This window comes from Petaurus breviceps, unplaced genomic scaffold (assembly GCF_028583685.1).
Source record: "Petaurus breviceps papuanus isolate PSGF00001 unplaced genomic scaffold, PetGlider_PUasm1.0 188, whole genome shotgun sequence".
NCBI lineage: Eukaryota > Metazoa > Chordata > Mammalia > Diprotodontia > Petauridae > Petaurus > Petaurus breviceps.
The window spans coordinates 36128433-36155750 of NW_027185804.1; the positions used below are offsets into that span (position 1 = coordinate 36128433).

The 27318-nt window shown below is 53.6% G+C and overlaps 1 protein-coding gene across 1 annotated transcript; it reads left to right on the forward strand.

Annotated features, from left to right (window-relative positions):
* Nucleotides 1-26973, forward strand: CRY2 (cryptochrome circadian regulator 2). The gene is made up of 12 exons (XM_069091494.1): nucleotides 1-266; nucleotides 7809-7917; nucleotides 9184-9326; nucleotides 10609-10793; nucleotides 11107-11195; nucleotides 12945-13085; nucleotides 14002-14313; nucleotides 14514-14665; nucleotides 15066-15268; nucleotides 15649-15741; nucleotides 16502-16684; nucleotides 24862-26973. Exons 1-11 carry the CDS (start codon nucleotides 10-12, stop codon nucleotides 16639-16641), a joined length of 1824 nt encoding a protein of 607 aa, XP_068947595.1. The 5' UTR covers nucleotides 1-9; the 3' UTR covers nucleotides 16642-16684; nucleotides 24862-26973.
* The last annotated feature ends 345 nt before the right edge of the window (nucleotides 26974-27318 follow it).

The following is a 27318-nucleotide window of genomic DNA, read 5'->3' on the forward strand; positions in this document are numbered from 1 at the left end:
TGGGCTGTGATGGCGGCGACAACGGTGGTGACGGTGCCGCTTGCGGCCGCGGCCCCTGCCCCCGCCCTGACTCCGGCTCCGGCCGCGGCCTCGGCCCCGGCCCCGGAGGAAGGCGCCTCTTCGGTACACTGGTTCCGCAAAGGCCTGCGGCTCCACGACAACCCGGCGCTGCAGGCGGCCCTGCGCGGGGCGCGCTGCGTGCGATGCGTCTACATCCTCGATCCGTGGTTCGCGGCCTCGTCCTCCGTGGGCATCAACCGCTGGAGGTGAGCGGGCCGGGGGAGGCACGGCCTCAGGGCAGGGAGGGGGCCGGGGAAGGTTGGCGTCCCGGGGGCAGCGGGGCCGGAGAGGCCTATCGTGGGGAGGAGGGCGGGGGTGACGTGATGGCTGGGTGGTAGTGACAGGAGGGGGACCGGGGGAGGCGTGTCCGGAGCGGACTGGAAGGGAGACTGGGGCGGGGGAGGAGAGGAAGGGAAGCCCCTGGAGAGGGCGGGAGCAGGAGCGGGGAGATCTCCGCACGCAGGGAGAGGCGGAAGTCAGGGCGGAGAGAAGCGCGTAAAGCGCCTAGTGTGTGCCAGGGACTGATGGAGAAGAGGGGGATGGGCACGGAGCCCCTTGGGAACGGATGGCCGAGGGAAGGAGAGCGATTGGGGGGAGGCCGGAGGTGACCCTAAAGAACAAAGGGGTCGATGGTTTAGGGGCAGGGCCGGGTGCGGGTTCGCCGGGGAAGTTGGTAGGAAGCCCAAGGCTTATGAGAATAGGGCCCCAGAAGGCGTCTGGCCAAACACTCCAGCCCCCTGGATTGAGGGGCTGACTCCGAGTGAGAAGAAGCCTGAAGTTACCTGTGTTAGGCAGGGGGGGGGGGGAGGGCAGTTTAGGGTATCCGGAAAGGGAGGACTGACCCGCACAGGAACAGCCATTTCAGCCCCGCTTGGCGCTAGAGGGGGTGGAAGTTGGTCTTTGAAGTGTATCCATATTCCTCTGCAATATGGTCCTTGCTAATCTGGCTTCCTGAATTGCCTTCCTTCCCCTCCTTGCACTTCTTCCTAGTGTCTGTCATTGGGATCCAGAACAAGGACCCTGTACACTAGCAGCTATAAATAAAGGCTCAGGTGCCTTGTGTCCTGGGCTCTAATCCAGCACTAAACTGGTTTGGAAGAATTCTCAGTACATGAATGAACGGCTTAGCTTCACCCTTTCCCACACTTCCTGGGGAACTTCAGAGAGCAGACTGTGGTGCAGTCATCTGTGGTGCAGTCATCTCTCGTGCAGGGTGGACCTGGGGTTGGGAGCAGGAAAGCTGTGCGGTCAAGAGGATCCCCAGTGCTGATGTTCCAGAGAGCATGGTAACAGTCTTGCAGGGCTTAGCAACTGTTTCATGTAGCTTGTGTTTACTTCTGCAAGCAGAGGTGAGAGCAGTTCACATCTGAGACACCGTGTACTCACTGTGTACTCTAAAATGTGATGCAACAGAATGGTTTGTTTGCATTGTTCCAGAGGGATGTTTGTCCCAGTCCCTTTGATAGTAGCAGAGGTGCTGCTGGCTCCGACTCTGGCTAGGGCTGTGGTCACTGAAGATAGCTCCCTGGACAGCGTTGGCCTGTTCTGTCTCTGTTGTCCTTCCTTACGCCAGTTTCCATAAATAGTAGCCTGGTATGTTAAACTCATGACCTCAAATCATAGGCATTGGTTCCCAGCATCACTGTCCTGCCCTCAGCATCTTTTCATCAGGCTTTTCTCTCTGTGCCCCTCCCCTACAGCAGCATACCATGGGCCGTACATAGCCCATAAGCTGTCTTGCACCTGCCTGTCATGTCATTTTATGGGGTGTTTTACTGACTCATAGAATTTAGACTTGGCACTTTTGAGGTTCTCTTATTCTGGCTTCTCCTCTTACAGAGGAGGAAACTGAGCGTCACAGACCAGAATAAGTTTGCCTTTCCAGTGTGCATTATTTAATGGAAATCAGATAGGACTGTGTGGTTCATTAAAAAGTGCCTGGTTATTAATTGCATTTGTATTTGGCAGAAGCAGTGTATGGTATGGACTTTGGTATTTGACATGAATGTCCTATGACTGTTTTTCAAATGATTTAATGAAAGGAGGGACATGACATGGCAGGCCATGGGCACCTGAGTTGTATGCTGTGGGACTGATACAGAATCCCAATGAACCTTACAACCCTGCCAGTGTTGTGCTGCATTTCCGTGCTTGGTACAGGCTGTTTGGCTGACCCAGAAGGAAGAAGCAGGCTAGCCTGCTGCTGAGTCCTTGAAGCCAAAAGACTCCTCCCACTGGGCGGGAGTGTGGGAGGAAGCCAGGGTGGCATTCAGACATCAGGTACACTGCTGGCCCCTGCCACTGGCCTTGGGTGGCATCAGCTGCTGTTAGACCTCCCAAGTGTGCCTCATTCCTTGACCCATGCCCACCTCCAATATGTCAGGGATCCTGGGGACAGTCCTAGCCACACCTTAGAATCAAAAGAAGACCGTGTTAGCTGCCTTCGGGTTGTAGATGTCGGCATTTAAATAGAACCCCCATTTGGTGTGTGTAGGCCTGCCCGAGCTGCAGCTCGTGTGGGCAGGGGCCACAAACGTGTTTGCTGCACATGGATTCAGAGAGACGCTCTCAGTAGCCTGGGACAGTAGGGTGTGCCTCAGCCAGCGCAGCGGTTAGCAGGCAGGCCCAAGTGAGAGCTCTGCGAGATGACGGCAGGTAGGGAGCAGCCCGTCAGCTGTCTCTGATTGGGGGTGGCTCAGCACAGTCAGAATCCAGTGGAGATGCAGCTTTCCTGGGATTGGATCAGTGAGAAGGCAGGTGGCTGCCTGGGGTGTACACGGGTCAGAGCTTGGCACACTCATCAGGGATGCTCTGCTTCTTCTAAGCCATCCAAGCAAGTACCCAGGCCAGTCGCTGAACCATTCTGCTTTCAAGGTTCGGGATTTCCATTTTTCCATTGGGGAGGAAAATCTCCATCCTCACCTTTCTGAATCAGTAGTAAGGAAAGCTTTTTATAATTGTAAATGGCTTAGCATCTAGGCCCTGGGTCCCTTCCTATTAGGTAATAAAGCATACAACAGAGACCAGAAACCTGACCCAGCTGAAAAAGCACTAGCTTTCTAATTTCTTTATGTCCTATATAAGGAGCCAGCTGAGGTCTGTGTTGTTCTCAGTGATGATGGAAAGTTGGCCAGGAGCAAGGCCCAGACCCCAAAAGGCCTTCTTTTCACAAAAGCAAAGCCGTCTTAAAAAAGGGCAAGTGCCTTTCAGCCATTCAGTAAGAACAGGTCCCCTTTGCTGAGGACTTGTGCTGAAAGAGATGGGAGGGGAATTGTGAGGGTCCTAGTCACTTGTTAAGGCTCTGTCCAGTACTCCTGCTGGTATTCAGACGCAGTCTGACCACGGACCTCTGGTGGCCCTTTCTGAACCTCCAAGCCACTGAGGCTGCTCTTCGTATTCCAACATAGAATCCTTCACTGGCCCCTGGTGGGGGTGCTCCCCGTGCCTCTGGCCCAGGAGGGTGGATCTCACGTGGTCGGTTGCATGGGCCTGACCTGCTCTGCTGGGAACTGAAGCTGGCCAGGGAACTCTTATTCAAAGCTCTGCACTCTGGAGCCCTGCTTTGAACCCCAAGGATGAAGGGCTAGCCAGTGTCTTTTACTTTCTTCTCCTTCCCATGCGGATAAATGAAAGCTGGTGTAGGGCTGTCCAAAAGGCCTTTACTGAGATCTGATGTCTGCCAGAGCTGGCTGGCTGGGCTCCAGCTTGTTCTGATGTTATGCAGAGTTAACAGCAGGGTGCTCTGGGGGCAGGCCCTCTCAGCTGTCTGCTAGAATTTGGGCTTCTGTCTCCCCAAGGCCAGGCATAGTCTCTCCCCAAGTGTCCTGGCCACTCATGGTAAGCTGGCCAGCCTGAGGCCTCTGTATTCAGAGGAACCTGGCTCTGACAAGCACAGATGAATCTGGGCCCCTTTTAAACAGTAGCACACCAGATGGAGCTTAGCGAGTGGGCGCCATCTCTCAGAAGGGAAGATGAACAGAGCCGTGTGTCCCTAGTAGGTGCGAGACATAGTCGCATCAGTCAATGAACATTTATTAAGCTCCTGCTGTATGCTGAGTGTTGCGCTCAGTTCTCAAGGTACAAAAGACAGTCACTGTCCTCTGGTAACTCCCAGTCTAATAAAGGAGAGAGCATGCAAACAAACATGTACAGAGCGAGCTATGCACAAGATAAATAGGAAATATTTAACGGAGGGCATTCTCTAGAATTAAAGGGGTTAGGAAAGGCTCCCTGAAAAAGGTGAGCTTTTAGTTGAGACTTGAAGGAAGTCTGAGAAATTAAGAGGTGGAGAAGAAGCTTAATCTGAATGAGGAGAGACAGATTGAAGCGAATTGCACACACAATGAATCCTGAAGACTGCAGATGGAGGGTTGTAGGACAGGTTGCCTCCAAGCCATGGGCCAAGGCTGCCGTGTGCATATGTAAACACTCCTGCACAGGTGGGGCCTCTGTCTCTGCGCCCCCCCACCCGGGCTCAGGAGAGGGGGCATCTCTGCCTCCCTAGCCTGGCCCAGCGGCTTGCCTTGCCACCCAGACAAGTTGAAGAGGTGAATATGGAGCTAGAATGCTCAGGGAGATAATGAAGCTGCTGCTGGCTCCATTTTCTGGAGCTTAAATAAAATGTCACAGAGCCCATGAGATGGAAGGATCTCAGAAACTATGTGGTCTGTTCCCTGGCTAAATCATAATCCGCTCTACAACCCCCACAAAATGGTCATTCGCCCCATGTTTGAAGACTTCCTAGGAGACAGAGAGCTCTCATTCCACTGGCCTTGGGGCTGTTCACTCTATTTTTGGAGAGTTCTCCTTGCTATGCCAGGCCTCAGTCGGCCTCTTGGAGATTTCCATCCATTCATTGTTCCTCGTCCTGCCCTAAGAGGCCAAGCAGAAGCTAACCCCTTTCCCAGAGTTATCATGCCTTCCCCAACTCTTCTTTTCTCCAGGCTGACCTTCCCTGGCTCTTTCAGCCAGCCGTCCAACCCTTCACTGTCATGGTTATGATTTTCTTAGACCCTCACCCACATAAGGATGCCTTCCACACCACATTGTCCTGAGAAGCAGACCCATTTTCTAGGCGTCCTTCCCAAAGTCATTCTCTACTGCCTCATCTCAATAGGAATGTAATTCTGGGATCTCAGAGGTTCAGTGCACAGTCTAGCAAGTTGTACCAAGTTGAATTGATTTCCATAAGGGCCAAGCAACAGAGAGTGTGTCTGCTTTCCAGCTCATCTCAGAGACAGATTGGCCAGCTATTGGACGATGAATATTTTGGCCACAGAAACTCGTGAATGCTACTAGATGTGGAGTGGTTGTCACCTGCAGGGAAGGAGAGAGAATGATGGCACCTTGGCACCTGCAAGCAGTAATGTAAGATGAGTAAGATGAGCTGTGTGGTGCAGTAGGGGAAGCCATGGGCTTGGGAGTCAGAGACCTTGGGTTCAAATCCTGGCTCGGCCATTTCTCATGTGACCCTAGGCAGGTCATTTCACTTTGCTCATCCGTAAAATGAGGTGGCTGGACTCGGTGCCCCAAGGTCCTCTCCAGCTCCCTAGTGACCATAATGTGCAGCCTTAAGCCAACAATAAAGCCTGAGCAGCCTCTGAAGGCTCCTTTTAGGAAGAATGTTGATAAACTGGAGAGTGTCCAGAGAAGAGCAGGGGCCTCCAGCACAGCTGGTCCCACGGAGGAGCTGTGCTTCCTAGTGTGGAGACTTGGGAAGAGAGCTGTGAGAGGACACACTTGCTGGCAGTGGGAGTGCGCACAGGGAGCCCCCTTACAGAGCTGTCGTGCTCCTGGGCCGTCTGGTGAGGGGGCGTCAGGTTGTTCCCCATGTGCTCTCCTTGCTTTTCCTCTGGGCAGAGCAGTGGTGACACTAAAGCTCGTCATTCCTTTCCATTTCTTCCCACTTTCCATTTCTGAAAGTGCCAGCTTTTCAGAACACAGCAGCTCACACAGGCTGGGCTTTCATTTCCCACAGGGTGCCATCAGGCCAATTGGAGTGTTCTTAGCCTCTCCCTGGGAGGGTCTCCAGCATGATGCTTTGGACCAAACCCTGGAATCAGCCTGTGTAGGAATGTAGGTCTGTGGTGGCCGCCCTGCCTTGTACGTCAGCAGCAACTTTGGGGTTGGCGGTAGCTGGCAGCCGGGCTGTTGGATGCTCCTCCCTCCCACCCATGGAGTAGTGCTCTGTAGGAGGAGTGACGTTTCATTATGCAAAGTAGTGTGGAAGTCTCCACATGCTGAAACTTGAGATTGAGATGCAGGGCCCTGATTGGGGAAGATGCCCGTTCCCTGGCTTTACTGCCCGGAGGGTGGGCTCTAGGGTCCTTAGAGATGCCTGGACATTGCAGGCCTACCTGTCTTGGTTCCTTTAAAATACCAGAAGTGTTGTGGTTTTTGAAATAGTGGACATTTGCCTAAAATTGAATAAAGAAGTCCCCAAAGTCCTCTTGATGAAGCCATGACTTGGTTTCCAGGACAGATATCAAGAATGTATAGGGTTAGAACTTCCAGAATGTTCATGGTTTAACCACAACCAGACTTAGGTTTGTCTGAGGAACAGATTGGAAGTGTCCAGGGGCACAGAAACCACTTGTCAGTGTATAGGAAAGGCAAGGGCCAGAGTTGTTTCTGCAGCATCCCCTGGACTTGCCAGAGGCCTTAGCTAGGAACCCCCTGTGACTCTGTATGGAAAGCAGACCAGCCCTGGAGGAAAGGCTGGAGAACAGGACTCTTCTGCTTGACCTGCCAGTCTCACCAGTGCAGACACGATGCCAGGGCAGAGGGCAGAGAGAGCCCCTGGCATGGGATCCCAGCAATCAAAGGAGACGGGTGAGGCAGCTGGTAAACAACAACAGCAATGACTCCCTAGTGTTTATGGAATGCTTCAGTATCTGCAAGGTGCTTGCCGTGTATTCTCTCCTCCGATCCTCACAGTAACCCTGTAAAATAAGTGTTGTTATCCCCATTTTACAGAGGAGGAAACTTGCCCAGGATCCCACATAATCTCTGAGCTAGGATTCAAACTTAGGTCTTCCTGAGTCCAAGCTTAACACTATTCAAAAGACCCTCTAGCTGCCTCAGTATGAGAAAATAGGCCCAGGGCATTGGCCAAGGTCACGTGAGCCGCCATTCTGCCCTCTGTGTGCACCACCCAATACAAGGCGGCTGCCACCACCGTGCAGTTTGTGCTCCAGTGACGTAAGGGCCTCTGTAGTCGCAGGCCTAGGCCCCCTTATTAGGAGAGAAAAAACAACTCCAATTTCCAAACCTTCTAACCCGAAGATCTCAGGCCTAGAAACAAAAGAGATGCCCATTGGCTGGAGAACAGCTAACCAAACTGTGGTACATGAGTATAATGAAATGTGACCGTACCAGAAGAAACGGTGAGTTTGAGGAATTCCAAGAGCCTGAGGAGACTTAGACGGACCGACGCCAGCACAAGCACAATGAAAACCAAACCATAGACGTGTTCTGTGATGGCAGCCACCGACCGGGGCCCTAGGAAGGCTTCTTGGCTCAGCTGTGGACAGTGCAAAGATGGCAGGCCACCTGCGGGGCTGGTAGATTCTGCTGCACAGCTTTTTCTTCTTTGGTACAAGGGATGATTTCCTGGACAAGGGAGAGGAGGGATGTATTTGGAAGTTAAGGTGCTGTTAAAAAAAAAGATCTAAGCATAAACACTCTTTTGATGAAGAGAATTGCTGTTTTCTATCCCATCACTGACTCATCTTGCCTTAATTCTACAGGTTCCTCCTGCAGTCCCTGGAAGACTTGGACGTCAGCTTAAGGAAACTGAACTCTCGCCTCTTTGTAGTCCGAGGACAGCCAACCGACGTGTTCCCAAGACTCTTCAAGGTGAGGGCCTTGTAGGTGGTGAGAGAATTTCAGCCTGTGTAGACCCAGAGATTCTACCCTCGTGCGGCTTCCCTGCTTTTCCCAGCTCTCTGGGGGTCCCCACGGACAGCGCAGGATGCTCAGGGCATGGGAGATGTTCATTTGGCCTGGCCTGGGCCGACATGGATGAAGGCTGGGTGAGCTGGAGGCATCCGCTACTCCAAGTCAGAGGGCCAGTGCACGAGGAGGGGTGTCGAGGAGGAGTCCCATGAAGTGGGTTTCTTGTTGGAAAAGCTTTTCATTCGGCCCAGACGTGGGATGTGGCGAGTCTGACTGACTTTCCAGCCCAGACACTAATGGCTTCCTCTCCCTATTTCCCTTGGCTCAAGCCAGCAAGACAGAAGCAGGCTCCTGGCTCTTTCTGCCACAGGCTTCTCTCTCTAGGATGGGACCCGGGTCTGATTACTGGTAGGGGATTGGAGGAATATCAGCCTTTCTAAATGAGTTTCTGCTTCTTGTACAGTAGGTTGCTGAAAAATCTCCATTTGAGTGGGCCATGGCTCCCTCTGTATTAAGGAGTCAAAAGAGAAAAAGTATCTCTTCTGCCTCCCCCAATCTGAACCTCTCAGGTGCTCATTGCCCAGGTGGGGGAGAGGGCAGAGGCTTGTAGGCAAGGATCCCTGCTCCAGAGAGGCAGAGCAGTGTAATGGTCAGAGCACTGCCCTTAGAGTCAGGGGAGACCTGGTTTGGAAGCCCCCCCACCCCCACCACCATTCACTAGCTGTGCACCTACAAGCCCGGCCCCCACCTCTGGCAGCCTTGGTTCTTTCTCTTTCTGGTGGGGATGACTGCAGGGGCTGGTAGGAGAGGTCAGCCTTCAGGGCTCTGGCCACAGCAACAGCTGGCCAAGGCCTATCTACTGTTTGTTTGCTTGCCTCTGACCTCTGGAGGAGGGTTGCTGTGGAAACCATGAAACTATTTCCCTGCTTAAGTCTGCCAGGGAAACTAGGGCAGGGTCTGCAGGGCTGTGTCAGCCTGGAGTGCAGAGCTGCAGAGCCCGAGGAATCCTGCCCCTCAAAGGCAGCTGCATGGGCTTCGGCAGGGCCACCAGGCTCCCCAATGTTGCCAGAACCAGCTGAGCCAGTGGGCCCCATATGGCCCCGGATTCAGGCTCTGTGTCATGCACCATGGCCCCTCTTGTTTGTCCTCAGCCCCATTCCCTCCTTGGAGGGGGGGGGCCGAGCTGGGGCTCCCCAGCCATGGGTCTAACAGAAACTTTCTCCACAGGAATGGGGTGTGACCCGCCTGACCTTCGAATATGACTCGGAGCCTTTTGGAAAAGAACGGGATGCAGCTATTTTGAAGATGGCCAAGGAGGCCGGTGTGGAGGTGGTCACGGAAAATTCCCATACCCTCTATGACCTAGACAGGTGAGGGGCCCGGGAGCCAGGGATCTGGGGGGGGCACAGGGGAGGAGGACCCAGGTTCCCAGACAGCCCTGTCTGGCTGCCTTCCTTGACTGGCTGCTCTGATGGGCCCCTCCTATCTGGGTTTCCAGGCCATGGAGCTAGTTAGCTGGGGCGGCTCCTGCAGAGCCCCTGGCTCCCCTTGTTCCCAGGCCTTTACAAATCGGTTTTCAGGGACAGAGGGAAATGCCTGAGAAAACCCTCTCCCTGATTACCCCAGCTGGAAGCACTGGCTGCCCTGCCCTTCCCAGCCCCAGGACCCCCACCTAGTGGTGACTGGGGCTAGCTGGGTCACAGGGCCCTACATGTGAGCAGAGGCAGCTGGAACAGGCCAAGCATGGCACCCCTCCCCCTTCCACGTGAGTAGGAGGGGGAGGAGGAAGGGGAGGAAGGGGGCGTGGCTCAAAGCACCACCCACCTGCTAGTCTGACCAGGGGAAAGTCTGAGAACAGGATCAGCCCAGTCTTGCATAACCCACTGAGCCGGCTGCAGTGGCCTAAATATCTTTGGGAGTCTGGGGAGTCTGCCTCGGGCTGTCCCCTCATCTTGACAGAGGAGGCTGGAAGCACCCCTCGAGGAGCATTACTCCTACTTAGGAAAGAAAACGTCCCATGATGTAGCCCAGACCTCCCCCCTCCACGGATGGGGGAATCTACTGATTGTGGGGGCCCAAGGGGACCATTGTGGAATGTGGCTGAGCTGGCCAGTCTCCCCTCTCCCCTGGCACCCTGTGTCTGCTGCTGCTACTTTGGATTAGTAGCAAGGCCAAGAAGGAGCTCATTGCCCTTGGGGCTGATCCCAGCAGGGCCCTGGGGTTCTCTTACCCATTTTGGGGCTGGTGTAGCTGGCCTTGCCCTCTCTCCTACCACCAGGGAAAGAGATGTCCCTAAAAGAACGCCCTAGGGTTAGGCTAGGGAAGTAGGCTTGCAGGGGCTTGATCTTTCCACGTAGGTGACTGAGCAGGGCCACTGAGGAGAGGTGGCTGGCGTTCTTTTCTTTTGGCAGTTCAGTCTAGACATCCTGGAACTGGAAATTAGTGCCCTGCTTTGGCACATCTCTTTTGCTCATTGGTGCCTGAGTTTCCCTTTCTGTAAAATGGTGATACAGCCATCTACTTTTTCTCAAGTCAGTGAAATATCACAGGAAACATCATTGTGTGTGTTGGACAGGTGACTTTTAGGCTGAGCAGGCAGGGTCCCCAGCCACAGGCCTTGTGAGTGACCTGAGTGTCCTCTGGGATCCTCAGGATCATTGAACTGAATGGGCAGAAACCACCCCTCACCTACAAGCGCTTTCAGGCCATTATCAGCCGCATGGAGTTGCCCAAAAAGCCCGTGAGCTGTGTGACGAGCCAGCAGATGGAGCGATGCCAAGCCGAGATTCAGGAGAACCACGATGATACCTATGGGGTGCCTTCCCTGGAGGAGCTCGGTAAGCTTCCCCCCATGCAGGGCCCATGCTGGGCTCCTTGGCCCTTCCCAGGCTCACATGAAAGGGAGCACAGCCCCTCTCCTAGTCACCTGTGCCCAGGTCCCTGCCAGCCAGGCTGGAGGTATTGGGGGTCTAGGGATGGCCCCTACTGTTCAGGGGAGGAACAGTCTCAGGAAGGAGAAAGACTGGACCCTCAGAGAGCAGAGACCTCCAAGGATCCTTGAGGCCTAAATGATATTTGGTCCCCACATAGCAGAGAGGTCAGGGCAGATGTGGTAGCCTCCACCCCTCTGACCTGGCTCTCCTCTGCCAGGGTTCCCCACCGACGGCCTCGGCCCAGCTGTCTGGCAAGGAGGAGAGATGGAAGCGCTAGCCCGATTGGACAAGCACTTGGAAAGGAAGGTAGGAATCACTTGGGGGGAGAAGTGGGCTTGTCCCATGCAAAGGAAATGTGAGCCCCCGGGCTTCCTTCCATCCTTTCCTTCTCAGAGAGAATTGTACCTGCAGGGAGGAGACCCAGCTTCCAGTTAACCTTTTACTGGCCAGGTGACTGCCACTGCGCAGCCCCAGCTGCCTCCAGGTCCTCCAAGAGAGGAGGAGCCAGTGGATATGGCACTGGAGGGTGAACTTGTAGGTCCCTTACCCTGAGAAGCCTGGGAGTCTGGGCTCAGTACAGGCTTGGCCCCTCCCTCCCCTTCGCTCTTTTCTCCCTCTGCCCTGGTGTGCTACTCCCCAGCTTCTGAGCTGAATGAGTAGCCTTGCTGAAGACTCCACCTATATAGCAATGTAGGCATTGATGAGCAGGGAGGAGAGGGCCATCAGGGCCACAGCCCCTGGGCCAGAATCAAGAGAGAGCACTTGGCTCATGTGCCCAAAGCAGAGGCCATCCAGATCTCCCATGAGATGAGGGCTCTGGGCCTGGTGTGAACATTCTTTGTTCCTAGGTCCTTCCCATGGCCAGGACTGGCTGACACAGAATCGATGTTTTGGGCTTAACAGCCTAGTAAGCCCAGGGTCCTGGTCTCTTCCACCTCTGATATGCTCAAGTGAGACTGTGAGAGGCACCGTCTTGACCCAAGCCCTTTCCAGTCAGCGCAGGGCGGTTTGGTCAGCAATCTGATGAAGAAAATGGGAACCTCAGATTCCGACAAGACTCCTTATGGGAATACATGTCTCTGGCCTTTCACATATTTAGCCAACAGCCTAGCACACTGTGCAAGATCTGATCCCGCCAGAGGCCTGTGCTGTCCTTCACGGGGCCCTGCCATGTGCTACAGCTGAAAGGTCTGATGCCCGAGGACAGGGAGAGGACAATCTATCTATCACAGCTGGGCTGGGCATATTGGAGAGAGGGCTAGCCTCCTGGGAATGAAGAAAGATGGAAAAGCTGTAGGTGGGCTAGGAAGGTTCTACCTAATTCTAGAGATCAGACAGCAAAGAGAACACAGGTCACATATCTGTGGTTCTCTGGAATGATGGTGCTGGTCCCAGGAAAAGGTCCTGAGCACCCTCTTTTTGTGTTCCTGTCCTGTGCAGCACGCAGAGGGGGTGGGGCCCCCTAAATAAAGGTCAGCACATCTGGAAGATCAGGAGGACCCTTGTGGCTATAGGGGAGGGTTCTTTGTGCGAGGTATTGGCCTCTCCCTCAGCATTCTGAACCCCTTCACCTGTCTGAGAGGTCCTGGATTTGTTGGACAAGCAAGACCCAGAAATATTAAAAAGCTGCCTTAAAAAAATGACACAGCAGGTCAAGGGCCTAAGTCAGGACTGTGCCTCCTGACCTTTATCTAGTGGTCTTCCCCTCACCCTGTGCTCTCTGGAATCTGGCCCTGGGAGAGATGAGGGTCCTCAAGGCAAGTCCTTGACCTGATCGAGGTTGTCAGCCTCAGCATAGGTGACAGAAGTGGCTGCTCCCATGGTACCACTGAGGGAGGCCCTCTCAGCCTGCTTCGGTGCCCTATTAGAGCCACTCTTTTGAATGAGGTCCAAGAGTTGGGTGCAGACACTCTCCCGCTAAGGGAAAGGGCACAGAGCCCAAGGGGAGCCTCTTGAAGGGCTCGGTGGGGAGAGGGGTTTGTGGCCTGGCCGTTGGGGCCACTGTGAGCTCTGGAAGCGTGTGGGACGCTTCTTGTTTTGATTCTTTTCTGCCAGGCCTGGGTCGCCAACTATGAGAGACCGAGGATGAACGCTGCCTCCCTGCTGGCCAGCCCCACAGGCCTCAGCCCCTATCTGCGCTTTGGCTGCCTCTCCTGCCGCCTCTTCTACTACCGTCTCTGGGAACTGTATAAAAAGGTGAAGCCAGCACATCGCCCTGTGTCCAGACCTCTGGCTGCAGAGCCCTGAGCCTGGAGAACCCTTCTGCAGCTCCGGCCATCCCCCTGGGTGTGCTGTCCCCCCACACCCTTCTCTGGGTACCTCGGTTTCCTCATCTGTAAAATGAGAGGGTTGGGTCAGATGGCCTCTCAAGTGCTTTCTGGTGCTCTCAAGTGCTTTAAAGCCAGTGACCAAAGAAAGCATGGCCAGCCATCGAAGTCAGTAGAGAGGGTGTGGATTTCTAGGTATGCTTTTATTTACATTTCTGAATGATACCCTTGTGTCTTTATCATAGCATCTGGTCACACGTAGTAACTTTGGTCTGTGTGCTTTCGAGTCCTGGGTGCGCACACCCCTGGCTGTTGTGTGGGGCTTGCTTTGCCAAGTTCCAGAGTTAGAGCATTATTCATACTTAGAAATGAAGTTTCCTTTGACTGGCCAGATGAGACTGCAAGCCAGTCTGATCTGGCTCAAGGAGATCTCCTGACACTCAGGCCCGTTCTGCCCAGTGCTCGATCCCCTCTGATGTGGCGCCCCTTTCTTTGCTTGGCGTATTCCAGCTGGGAACATGGTGCCATTGCTTCTGGGAGGGGGGCTCCAAGGCTTTGTACAACCCCAGGATTTAGGGCTAGAAGAGGCACTTAGAACTCAGCCCTCTCATCTGAAAGAAGGAAAACCAAGGCCCAAAGGAATGAAGTCATTTGACCTGGGTCATCACAGGTCTTAAGGAACAGAGCTGAGATTTAACCCCAGGTCCTCTGACTCCAATCCAGGACTCTTTCCACAGCGACAATCCCTGTCCTCAAACTTGCTGTGGCCCCAGACTTCCCTATAGGAGGGCCTGGGCTAGTGGCCTGGGCCTTTCTGATGACCCCCCTTACTCTTCTGTCTTCAGGTCAAGAGGAATAATACCCCACCACTGTCTCTGTATGGGCAGCTCCTTTGGCGAGAATTTTTCTACACTGCAGCAACCAACAACCCCAAGTTTGACCGAATGGAGGGGAACCCCATCTGCATCCAGATCCCTTGGGACCGCAACCCAGAAGCCCTGGCCAAGTGGGCGGAGGGCAAAACCGGCTTCCCTTGGATTGATGCCATCATGACCCAGCTTCGGCAGGAGGGCTGGATCCACCACCTGGCCAGGCATGCTGTGGCCTGCTTCCTGACCCGTGGAGACCTCTGGGTCAGCTGGGAAAGCGGGGTCCGAGTGAGTGTCTCATGGCCGGGGCTAGGCTGATGACCACGATGGGGTGGGGGGTCCCTCCTGGGAAAGTTGTTTTGGGAAAGTTGTTCCCCCCTCTGGACCTCACTTCTCACAAATGAAATTCTCAGACTCGGTAGGGTTTAGCAAAGAACACGGCATCTCCCCCAGCCCTCAGTGATTCTCCCAATCCCCTTGTCCCTCAGGTGTTTGATGAGCTGCTCCTGGACGCTGATTTCAGTGTGAATGCAGGCAGCTGGATGTGGCTGTCCTGCAGCGCCTTCTTCCAACAATTCTTCCACTGCTACTGCCCCGTGGGTTTTGGCCGCCGGACAGACCCCAGCGGAGACTATGTCAGGTAGGGGAAAGAGCGGGCTGACCCCTTTGAGCCCACTGACCATTTTGAGGCCCTTGCATAAAGGAGCGGCTCCTTTATGGGTGTGAGTGTGCCCAGGGCTCCCTGTAGTGTGACCTACAGAGTGTGAGCATACCAAGGGTTCCATGTAGTGTGAGTGTGCCAAGGGCTCCTGTAGAGTGTGGCGTGCTGAGGGCTCCCTGTAGTGTGAGTGTGCCAAGGGCTCCTGTAGAGTGTGCCGTGCTGAGGGCTCTGTGTAATGTGACCTACAGAGTGTGAGCATACCAAGGGCTCCATGTAGTGTGAGTGTGCCAAGGGCTGCTGTAGAGTGTGCCATGCTGAGGGCTCCATGTAGTGTGACCTACAGAGTGTGAACGAGCTGAGGGCTCTGTGTGCATTGTAGGCGCTACCTGCCCCAGCTGAAAGGATTCCCCTCACGTTACATCTATGAGCCCTGGAATGCCCCAGAGGCTGTGCAGAAGGCAGCCAAGTGCATCATCGGGGTAGATTACCCCAAGCCCATTGTCAACCATGCTGAGACCAGCCGGCTCAACATTGAGCGCATGAAGCAGATCTACCAGCAGCTTTCCCGCTACCGGGGCCTCTGTGAGTATGGAGCTGGCTCTGGCTGGACACCCAGTGGGATGGGAGGGAGCTGAGGGCTCACCAGATGTAGACCCATCCCTTCCCTCTGAGCCTTGGGTTCCTTCCCCAGTGACCCCCCCCCCCCCCAGGGTATTGGGAAGAAAGCCATTTGTGAACTTGTTCTTGTGAGGTCATGGAGGCAGAAAGGAGGGCCACACTGCCAATTCTGATGCTGTCTGTGTCCTCCCTGGCACACGGATGAGCATGGCCTCACACACTTGTACTAAGTAGTAGTGGGGATGAACAGGCAGAAGGGAAGCTTCAGAATCCTTTCCAGCCTTATTTCCCCTTCCCCTACGGGTTTCACTGACTCCCCTTCCCTTTCCCCACCCCCTCCTCAGGTTTACTGGCCTCTGTCCCGTCCTGCATGGAAGACCTCAGCAACCCCATGGCAGACACCAGTGTGGGCCAGGCCAGCGGTGTGAGCAGCACAGGTGAGCCCTGCCCCCTCCCCGTCAGCGTAGCCAAACTCTGGATGCTAAGCCTCAGCACTTGAGGCAGGTGGGGGCCACAGCCCAAAGGCCTGGGCTTGGGGGGCAGGGGACCCAGATCAGAGTCGACCCATCTGTGCACACCCTCCTTCCCCTCCCTTTTCCCTTCTCTCTTCTCACTCTTTCTTCCTTCTCTGTCCCCATCTCTCTTGATTGCTTGTGCACACAGGCAAGAGAGCTCAACTCTACTTTCTTTTTTTACCCCCAAAATACATTTATTTATTTATTTATTTTTAGTCTTCAGCACTCACTTTTATAAGATTTTTAGTTCTAAATTTTCCCCCTTCTCTCCCCTTTCTCCTCCTCAAGATGGATACAATCTGATAAAAGCTATACATGTATGAGCATATTAAACATTTCCACATTAGTCATGTTGTGAAAGAAGAATTGGAACAAAAGGGAAAAACCATGAGAAAGAAAAAACAAAGAGAGCAAACAGTCTGCTTTCATCTGCATTCAGACTCCATGGTAATTTCTGTGGGTGTGGATGGCGTTTTCCATCATGAATCTTTTGCAATTGTCTTAGGTCCTTGCATTGCTCAGAACAGCCAGGTCTGTCAAAGTTAGTCTTCGCACAATGTAGCTGTGACTGCGCACAGTGTTTTCCTGGTTCTGTTTCACTCGGTGAAACACACATTTCACTCGGCATCAGTTCATGCAGGTCTTTCCAGGTTTTTCAGAATTGACTCTACTTTCATTGCAGGCCCAAAGCTCCTGCCCTGCAGCCCCACATCCCCCAAACGCAAATTGGAGACCGTGGAGGAGGCCTCTGGAGAGGAGCACAGCAAACGCGCCCGGGTGACGGCGGCCTTGCCCGCACCAGAGCTGGCTGGCAAAGTGTGAGAGTGTGAGACATCAGCTCCAGGGTGTTGGCAGAGGGGACAGGGTGAGTGTGGGCCACTCTTGGCCTTCTCTGGGGAATCCAAGGGCAGCTGGGACAACCAGGGGGACGGCAGCACGCCTCGAACCCCAGCCCCCCGGCCCTTGTTTGCACCTGGGCAGAGTCCACACCATCCAGAAGTTGCAGGGTGTTTATTTGGGACCCATTTGAAATTGAGCATTTTCGGAAATTTTAATAGAAAAAAATCAGAATCCTCTCTTGCCAGCTAAGAGAATGGTTATTTCCCAATGCCTCCTTCACTCAGAGTGACCTGAATCTGTGAAGAAAGAGAGGGGTGGGAGAGAGGGGGAGGGAGACAGAGAGTGAAAACCCCGGATGTGAGGCCCTGAGAGACTGCCCAATCAGAGCTGTGCTGCGTTAGCAGACCGGAAGGAGAGCGTGCCTGCCGGGTGCACAGGCTTTCCGAGGCAGCACGCCTCCTCCTCCCCTCCCCCTTCCTCCCCGCCTCCTCTCTCTTCTCCCTCTTCCTCCTCCCCCTCCCCTCTTCCCATTCCCCCACCTCTTCTTCATCCCCTCCTTCTCCTCCCCCCCTGCCCATTTCCCAGCACATTGGATTACTTAGGCCAGCCAGCAGAGAGCAGCAGTAACCCTTCCTAAGGTGCCCAGATGCCCTTTGAATCATTGTGCTAACAGTACTCACTTAGCACTGCCCACAGTGTGCTAGGCACTCCTCAATGTTACTGGGGGGATTATAGGTATGAAGAAGACCCTGGTCCCTGCCCTCAGGGAGCTGACTAGCTATGCCTAGCCCAGGCCATCCAGAAACCAGCCAGCATGGCCACGCTGTCCCTCATTCCCATCATTGTCCTGGGCAACAGGATTAGTCCTCTTAGCAGGAGCTTCCTTAGTTCTGGAGAAAAGCGTCTCCCTTTCCATTGGAGATTCCCATCCAGAGTCCACCTTCTCCCTGGAGGCCCCATCATTGGAGCCTGTTTCCTTGTCTTAGTCTTTCTCTTGCTTTGATTCTCGAGTTGAAGATGCCATCATCCATACTGCTTGGTGTTTCTCTTTCCTTCTGACTGAGGGGCAAGCTGTCTTCGTCTCTGGTGGTCAGCTGGTCTTGTTTTTATTTTTAGATGAATTCTCTTCAACAAGGCGCTATCAGTTCCACACATGCAGCCACCTGCCCTTTATTCCTTTCCCAAATTCTTTGTTTTTCTTCCTACCAAGGTTATCATGCATTGGCCTAGGAACGTTGAAGACCTCATAAAACTTGTCTTTGTTGTGAGATAGTGAACAGGAACTATTTCCTTGTTTTCCTACCTTGGGAGGCAAGCAGGTGCCCTGGATGTGAAAAGCCAGAAAGATTGAGTGACTTGCAGTAAATCAGCAGGTGATTTTCAAGGTGCAACTTAGGGTCCTACATTGTGCTTGGTGCCAGAAGGATGAAGTCCTGCTGGAACAATGCCAAGACATGCCCAGGAAAGAATCACCAAATGGCACAAGGCCGTGTGCGCTAAGTGCCCCATGAATGGTGTAGGGCACAGGAGTTCAGAGACAGGGTTTGTTTAGCTCCTTTAACTGTCTAGCTGCTCAGTCTGGAGAAGAGATTCAGGGCTCTATGGAAGCTGTCTTCGGGGAGCCATAGGACTGCCTGGAGGAGGAAGGATTATCCTTGCTTTGCTGGACCACAGAGGACACAGCCAGGAGCCATGGGGAGGGGTTGCAAAGAGGCTAGTGTGGGCTCCATGTCAGGACAAGATTCCTCTCAGCTCTCTCCAGACTTAGAATGGGTGGTCTCAGAGGATGGCGGCCTCCCCCCACTGGAGGTCTTCAAGCAAAGAAGTCAACACTTGCTAGGTCTGTAGTAGAAGAGATTTTTTTTTTTAAGCAATCAGGGTTAAGTAACTTGCTCAAGGTTACACGGCCAGTTATTTCTGGGTGTGGTGCTGAGTATCTGAGCCCGGATTTGATCCAGGTCATCCCGACACTGGAGCCAGTGCTCTTACTCGCTGAACCACCTGGCCGCCCCTAAGCAATTGGGATTAAGTAACTTGCTCAAGGTTACACGGCCAGGTGTTTCTGGGTGGGTGCTAAGTGTCTGAGCCCGGGATTCGATCTCCAGGTCATTCCAACACTGGAGCTGGTGCTCTTACTCGCTGTGCTACCTGGCCACCCCATATAGAGGAGATTCTTGATCAAGTTGAGATTGGACTCTAAGGTGGCCTTGGGCATGTCCCTTCTAGCTTTGAGTCTCCATGAAAAGGAAGCTCCCTGTCAGCATTGAAGACCTGGTCATGGAGAAAGGAAAACTTCACAGATAGGGTTGGAGAATGCTGAAGAGCTTCAGTCCACTCCAGAACTGAAGACAGGCTTTGCAGGCGGAGGCCAGAGAGGATGAAGAGCTCACAGGCTGGGCTTTATTTTGCAACACGAGAGACTCCCAGGTTTAGACTTGCAGGGGAACAAAGAGGTCACTTGGTCCAATATCACCATTTTACAGATAGGGACATAGAGTCTTCAAGAGATGAAATTATCTGCCTAATCTTTCACAAGAGTCAGAGCTCGAGTTTGAACTCGGCTTCTCTGACAGTTGATCCCAGGCTCTTTCCAATAGGAAAGGAGGCAGAAATGGCTGTGGCATGTTTAGTGACAGAGACAAGCTGGGTCTGGTGCGAGTGGAAAGTTTGCATAGGGAGATGTCTCTGGATAAGTAGGGGACAACCTTGAATGCCCTGCAGAGGTGTTTGGACTTTATTCTGAAGCCAATGGGGAGATGAGTGTTTGTTAAGCTGGAGAGAGTGACTCAGTCCAAGAAGGGATAGAAAGATTGCTCTGACATTGTGTACAAGTTAGATGGGCAGGAGGGGAGACTTTTGCTGCCCTCCAGGCAGGTGCCAACCTTAAATGGTAACCCTTGGAGTGGAGAGGAAGGGTATGGCTATGGGAGTTGTCCTTTTTTTAAATAAAATTTTTTTCCAATTGCATGTAAAAACAATTTTTAACATTCATTTAAAAAAATTTTTGAGTTACAAATTCCCCCCTTTTTACCTCCCCTCCCTAAGATGGTAAACAATTTGATATAGGTTATACATGTACTGTCATGCAAAACATTTCTGTGTTAGTCATGTTGTAAAAGAAAACATACACCAAAAAAAAAAATAAAGTGAAAAATAGTATGCTTTGGTCTGTTTTCAGACACTATCAGTTCTTTCTCTGGAGGCAGATAGCATTTTTCATCATGAGTCCTTTGTGATTGTATTGGATCATTGTATTACCAAGAATAGCTAAGTCATTCACAGTTGATCATTAGACAGTATTGCTGTCATGTTCTTCTAATGCTGTACAGTGTTCTCCTGGTTCTGCTCCCCTCGCTCACCATCAGTTCATATAAGCCTTCCTAGGTTTCTCTGAAGTCGGCTTGCTCATCATTTCTTACAGCACAACAGTATTCCATCACATTCATATACCACAACTTGTTCAGCCATTCCCCCATTGATGGGCATCCCCTTAGTGGCTGCTATGAATATTTCTGTACATATGGGTCCTTTTCCCTTTGTTTTAAATCTCTTTGTGATACACACCTAGTAGGGGTGTTGCTGGGTCAAAGGGGATGCACAGTTTTGTAGCCCTTTGGGCATGGTTCCAAATTGTTTTCCAGAATGGTTGAACCAATTCACGACCCCACCAGTAGGGCATTGGTGTCCCAATTTTGCCACATCCTTTCCAACATTTGTCTTTTTCTTTCTCTGTCACAGCCAATCCGATAGGGATGGGGTGGTACCTCAGAGCTGTTTTAATTTGCATTTTTTAATCAATGGTGATCTAAAGCATCTTTTCACCTGACTATAGATGACTTCAATTTCTTCCTCTGAAAATTGCCTGTTCATATGCTTTGACTGTTTATCAGTTGGAGAATGCCTTGTTTGACTCAGTTCTCTATATATTTGAGAAATGAGGCCTTTATCAAAGATACTTGCTACAAAAAAACTTTCCTGGCTTTCTGCTTTCCTTCTGGTCTTGTCTTCTTTGTCTTTCCTTCTAGTCTTTTGTTTGTTTAAAAACTTTTTGCTTAATATTAGATTTACCCATTCTTCATCTCATAATGCCCCATGAGAGTTGTCTTGAGAAAGAATTGCCAATGGGACAAGTCTCTCTCTGGCCCTTGTGCAGTGTGCTCTGCATTAGACCACACAGCTGCGTTGGCCCTGCGTGAAAGCTGGGACAGTCATTCACCACTTTCTCAGCTCCTTGTTTGGGAAGTGGAGACAAACCATAAGCTGCCTGTCTCCGTGCTTCCCAGTGGGTTATACAGGTAAAGGCAGGGCTGTCACAGTGTAGGGGAAGCACTTTGAACCCCAGTTCATACCTCATGCCAGTTGGGGTGTTGCTTGCCCACCCCCTGGCTGGATAAGCAGACACCAGAGTGTGGTGTCATGGGGGCCTGGTCACCTGGGCTCTCCCCCATTCTAGGGCACTCTGCCTCTTTGACCTCACCTTGACCAGCTCTCCCTTTTGGAGATAACTCGGGCCTGAACCAGCCAGTCCTTGAGGGCCTTCCCGCTCTAGGATCTGGGAGTCTGGTACCTCTAGCACTGGGCTGTGGCCATCCATCCGCTGGGGGGGAGGGGGGCAGTTTAAATCAATCTTGTGAGAAGACATGTCCTGAAGCCACCAGCGCGAGCCCTTCTCCAGAGTTGATGTTCATGGCTTGCCCTTCCCTGGGGTAGCTTTCAGGGTACTCTGCCCACTGAACCAAGAGAACCGGCGATCATTCCAGCTGGTTCCCTGTAATCCCCAAAGCTGCTTACTGTCCCCATTCCATTATACTAGGGTTCTTTGCAGATTTTTCTCATTATTTGTCTAATTATTTGCCATTTGGGGAGGGCAGGAGCACATATTTGCCTGCCTCCAGCTGCAGAGCAGTCCCACGAAATGCATCGGGCTGCAGGAGCCTCCTGTCCCATCCCTCCTCCCAGCTTCCTCCTCCCCACTCTCTGGAGCTTCTGGAAATGTCTCCCTGCTTTTCTAACCTGTTGTGTCACTACTTGTTGACTGATTCTTTGGCTGCTCCTCCCCTACCCGGGATGGGGACCGACTGCGTTAACATTTCATGGCATCTTCTGGACAAGACTCTCCCAGCATATCTGAAACTTTCAGGGAATTCTGGTTGCAGGGTCCTAAAATCCTAGGTTTGGAGGTGGCCAGGACCTTGAGGATCATCTCGTCCAGTCCCTTCATTTACAGAGAAGGAAACTGAGGCCCAAGGAGAAGAGACTCAGTCATTTTAGGAGCAAGGTGGTCGGGGCAGAGTCCTGGTCTTGTGATTCCCATTCCAGTGCCTGCCCCTGTGGGGGCTGCATCCTGCCAGAGGCACAGAGCTGCCTTTGGACCTCCCCATGGAAGACTGGAGTAGGCACCAAAGCCCTTCCCTCTCCCCATGCCCAGCCCCCTCTCTCCTCCCACTGTAACTTCTGGACTAAGACTCTCCAGCTCCTTTAGCTATTGGGGCCCCTTCCCCTGCCTTCCCCGGCCCCAGCCTCAGCAGACCCAGCATGAGAGGTGAGCCAGGACCTGGGGGGAGCTCTGGGCTTCTCATTTAGGGAATAGAAGGTGCTGTGTGTGCACAGTTGTCCAGCCTGTTTCATCCCATGGTGGGAGCTTAAAAAAAAGGAACAGGTAGTCTTAACTGACTTATGTCCAGTCTCCTGTCTCCTTGTGCTAAGGACAGACTGAAAGGAGCCAGATATCTGGCAGGTGGATTTTTCAGCCTGTGCTTTCTCTTGGTGGGGTTTCCCCCCCCTCACCTCTTCTCCTGGATTCCCGCTGCCCCACCCGCCCATTTTCTGCAGACCATTTTCTGAGCCAGTTTAGGGAGCTAGGGTCTTGTGCCAGAGTCTGTGTCTTGCTTCAGCCTCATTCAGCCCCAGCCCTGGGGGTTTCTGTGCAGCTGGACTAGGGCAAGGGCTCACGGGAATCGTTCTTTCCCTAGTCCCATGTATCTCCAAATTTAGGGGGTGGGAGGGTTTCCCCAGCCCCGTCAGAAAGCAAGATCAGTCACTGACTGGCTCCTTCAGCAAACATTTGTCGGCAACCTTGGCCTGACTGGCTTGAGGAGCACTGGGCCAGACCCTGGGGGATCAAGGCCCTCTCTGCCTCTGGCCTCTTCTTGTCTTCTCTGATCTGGTCCTAGACCTCTGGGTGCTGCAGGCATGGGCCCACTATCCCCCCTGCCCCTCGTGCCTCCCAGCTCTGGCTCCCCCCTCGGAGGCTGCTCGTAGCACAGCTAGACCTCGCTAGGATGGGAACCCCCAAGAGCAGGGGCCCTCTTTTTATTCCCCATCCTTTTGACGTACTGATGGTCACCTGTCTATCAAACCCATAGAGGGTGTTTGCGTGAAATGAAAGGCTTTAACAGCCTATGGTTATTGATGATGTAATTCTTTATCATGAACATTGGGATCTAGGGCATAGCTGAAGGAAGCACATCTTCCCCAGTGCGCACACTGTGAGGACAGGGTGCTGCTGGGAGACAGAGCGGCCGCCCCCTCCCAGGCAGATCCGAGCTCATGTAACCGTGTGAAACCTCAAGTGTCTGCACCCAGGCGTGCTTGTTTGTGAAGAATGGTGGACACCCTCAGACCCAGCGCCACCTTTGGGAACGTCTCCTTCCATTAGTGTGATCCCTGACACCAACCTGACGTCTGTCCCCATAGCATTCTGGGTGGGGTCATCACTCTCTGTCAGGAGCGTCTCAGGTCTCTTCCTTTCACTCCCTACCAGAGATGGGACTCTTCTGCTTGGCCCCAGAAGGAAGCAATGCAGGGAAGTTCTGACAGAACTGACAGGATGGGTGTGCTGCTTCCACAGGTCATGAGAAGTGTCCAAGCAGAGGCTGCTGGGCATAGTGTAGAGAGGATTCCTCCCCAGGCACAAGTCAGAGAGCTGGAGCTGGAGCCAGCCTAGGGTGTCCAGGTCTCTGGCAGCCTCAGCTCTCCCTCCACCCTGCTCCCGAGGCTGCCCCCCCCCCCGGACTGCCAGGGCCAAGCCAGCACCTAGGTCTGTGCCCACAGGTTGGCTGCCTCCCTGGGAAATTCCACCTGGCTCTGCCCCGTGGCAACTTTCTCCTCCTTCCCTTCGGTATTGCTGTGGAGCAGAAGGCTCTGCTTCATCTCCCAGCCCCCTCCCTCACCCACTTCAGTCTTCAGCCCTGAACGAGACAAGCCCCCTGAGCATCCCCCTGGGCCTCCGTCCTGCTGCTCTGACCTCTTCCTCTTGTCTTCCTGACTGACCCTTTCTGTGTTCCATGAATCCTGACTGTCCTGGTGTCCAGTCTCTTGGCCTCCTCTCCAGGGCCAGGCTACTCCCTCCCGCACACCCCGAAGTATTTATTGGCTGCCTGCGGCACCCCATCCTAGGCACCCGAGGTCAGGAGCCTGCATTCCGCTGGAGGGCGTCTCCAAACCATATTCTAGCCTCCCTGTGCTGTCACTGGGCAGCTGCCTGCCCCCTTCAGAGTCCACTCCAGCCTGGTGCTATCTTTGCCCCCACATGGCAGCCAGGGTTCCACAGCCTCCTCAGGCCAGTGCCCTTTGCCTTCAGGGTCCCACCCCCTCACACTTTCAGGCTCGAACACACAGACATGCCTGAATCTGCCCAGGTGACAGAACTCACAGTTCTGTTTCAGGGACACTGTATAGACAGGCCCTGCTTCCACGAAGAGCTGTTTTCAGGCAGATTCCCCCACTGTCAGCGGCCTCCTCCCTCTGCTCACAGCCAAGAGATGTCTTCATTTTCCTGAGTCCCACCCTGGCCTGTGTGTGTTGGGCAGGGCCACGAGCCCAGAGGCCACTCAGCTCCTTCCCCTTTAAAGTTGCTAGTTCAGAATGGCCTTGCTGTGGGCTCCAGCGCCCCTGTCCTGAGGCCCTGCCCTGAGCAGCCCTTCTCTCCTGTCTGGGCTTGGACACCCTTGGAGTTCTGCCTGTTACCACTGGTTTATCCTCGGTAGAGTGAAGTCCCCCTGGATTTCAGCATGGCTGGGCCGTCAGTTCTCCACAGACAGAGAGCACTGCCCGGGGCAGGAGCCCCCACATCTGTTGTCTGCTGGCCCAGGCTGGTTGTCCTGGAGAGTGGGATAGTGGGGACAAGCGGGGGGAGGGGGGTGTGCTCATCCGGTTCAAGATGTCAACTGACTGTCGCTTCTGAATGTTTTCCTCTTCCAGCTGCAGAGCTGAGCAGATGCTGAAAGATGGGCACGGGGTGGCCGCAGTGCCAGCAGACCACGGACTGCAGGGAAAGCAAGTTCCCTGAGAAGAGAGTGTGTGTGTGCCTGTGTGTGTGTGCGCCCGCGTGTGGGGAGGAGGGGCGGGACAGCCTCCACTCCTGGAGACACCCTTGTGCCCTTGAGGCCACTTGAAGCACCCTGGCCTGCAGTTCTCTAGCCCCCCATAAGCCCAGAGGCTGGCCCCAGCAGGGGCCCCTGGAGCACGTGGCCTTGTCTTGGAGATAGGTCTGTGCTTCTGCTCCCATCAGGGCCATGATGCTGTAGCCAGGGAAGCAGGCCTGGATGTTGGCCAGATTCTGCATTTGCCCAGCTCTGCTCAGACCCCAGCCCTCCAGTGCCAGGCCCTGCTGTCTTGGAGTACAGCCTGAGCATCTTCTTGATTAAGGGGGTCTGAAGCTCTTTCCTCCTCAGAGAGCAGGACCAAGCATCCTGGTTGGGCATGGCATCTTGCAGGGGGCTGTTGGAAGACCCCTCTTGGGAGCCTGCCCCAGCCCACCTTGCCTGGCCTGCTCCCTGGAGACTCTTTGCCTTAGGTCAGATGCAGAAATTAAAGTATTATAAAGCAGAGACCGTTCATGGCATCTTAGTTTAAAGGGACACTGGGCCTCGGGAGATAAATCTCTTTCAGCCAGCTGCAGGTTGAATTCTTTTTTTTTTTTTTTTTTGCCTTTTAGAGGGCAATTGGGGTTAAGTAACTTGCCCAAGGTTACAGGCTAATTTTTTTGTGTGGGTGTTAAGTGTCTGAGGCCACAAAGGAACTCGGATCCTCCTGACTCCCGGCCAGAGCTTCACTCACTGCACCACCTAGCCGCCCTTGCAGGTTGAATTCTTAATGGAGTTCTTATAGTGGCACCTCGGCCTTCTCCCACCCATGCCAGCTCCTGAGGAAGGGCTTCCAGCCCGGCCCCAGGGAGTTATCCCCTGCTTCTCTGGACACCAAGGCCTGGGAACTGATCAATGTGCTGGGATGGCCAGGAGTAGTCAGCTGAGGGGAGGCCCGAATTCCAGGGGTGTCCAGAGACCTCCTGCTTCCATCGTTGCCTCCCCTCCCCTGTCTCCTCTTTTTCCCATACAGGGGTGAAGGCCTACCTTGAGCTGAGTCAGAAAGCAGCACAGAATAAAACTTAAGAGTAGACTGAAGTAAAATGAACCTAAAATGAACCATCTGGAGAAGTCTTCCTTCCCACTCCAGCCTCTCACGGGGCTGCAGAAAGACTGTGTGTCTGTGTGTGTGTTTTGTTTCTGGTTCTGTGACACCCAGCTGGTCCCAGGGCCTTGCATCTCTTCCAGCCTCCATGTAACCAGAAGCTATGTACCCTCCTTGGTTCCATACACTGTCCCCTCCCAGCCTTCTTGTCCATCCACAGCTTTTAGCCACCTTCCTGACACCTCCCCCGATTCTTGTCCAAAGAGCTACCCTCACCTTTCAGCTGTTACCTTGCTCGTTTCCTCTAGAAATGCACTTTGCCTGCCCCAGAGTGGGTCCTGAGAGTACAGAGCAGTGGGAGGTGGGGTTTAGTAGAACATGGCCCTGAGCTCCCTGCTGACTGGGGGCTGCTGCTGCTGATGCGACTGATTGTTCTAACTGTGTGGACTGGGAAGGATGTGCAAGATGGGGCAGCAGCCTCAGAGTGGGGGTCCAGGTCAGATAGCTCTGCTGGTTCCCTCTTCCCGTCTCATTCGATGGTTACACTGTCCTGCCTCCCCCAAAAAGAAAGAAAGCAAAAGCTCCAGTCCACCCCCACCCCCTCCTTAATTTATTGGCAGTTGTAATCTGTCCCCAGGCTGACCTACAGATAGAGCAGGACAAGCCTTCTCTAGGCCTGGATTCACCCTCTTCCCTTCCCTACCTTAGACTGGCCTCTGGGGCCCACAGCCTCACGCTTCTCCCCAGCTCATTCCTGAGGGAACCATGGGGATTGACGGCAACGGGCCCAGTGCCCTTTGTACAGAGACTTCAGAAGCTGCTTTCTCTTGTTTGAAAGGTGTGGCATTTCTCTCGTGGTCTGCCTGTAAAATATATTTTTTGTTTTATAAACGTCTGACCTTGCCTGTGCTGTGACTGTACCATCTGTCCTATCGGCCACCAGGGGTGGGGGTGGGCACGGCTGTCACTGCTCTGCTGGAGGAAGTTGTTCTCCAGACCCTGAGGATCGGGGGAGGCAAATCCCGCTTAGCCCAAGCCCAGAGCCCTGGTGGGATGCCTTAGTAGAACCATAGCACCCTCAAGGGGCCAGAAAAGGGTCCTGGGACCCCCTGGCTACTTCTGGAGCCTGAGAAGCCTGGATTCAGCAGCCCTGTAGGGAATGGGGGGTCCTGGCACGCTTCTATACTGGCCTTTGGCTTAGTATGTATATTGCCACAGCCTTGTTTGATATACCTGCTGGGAAGCTAT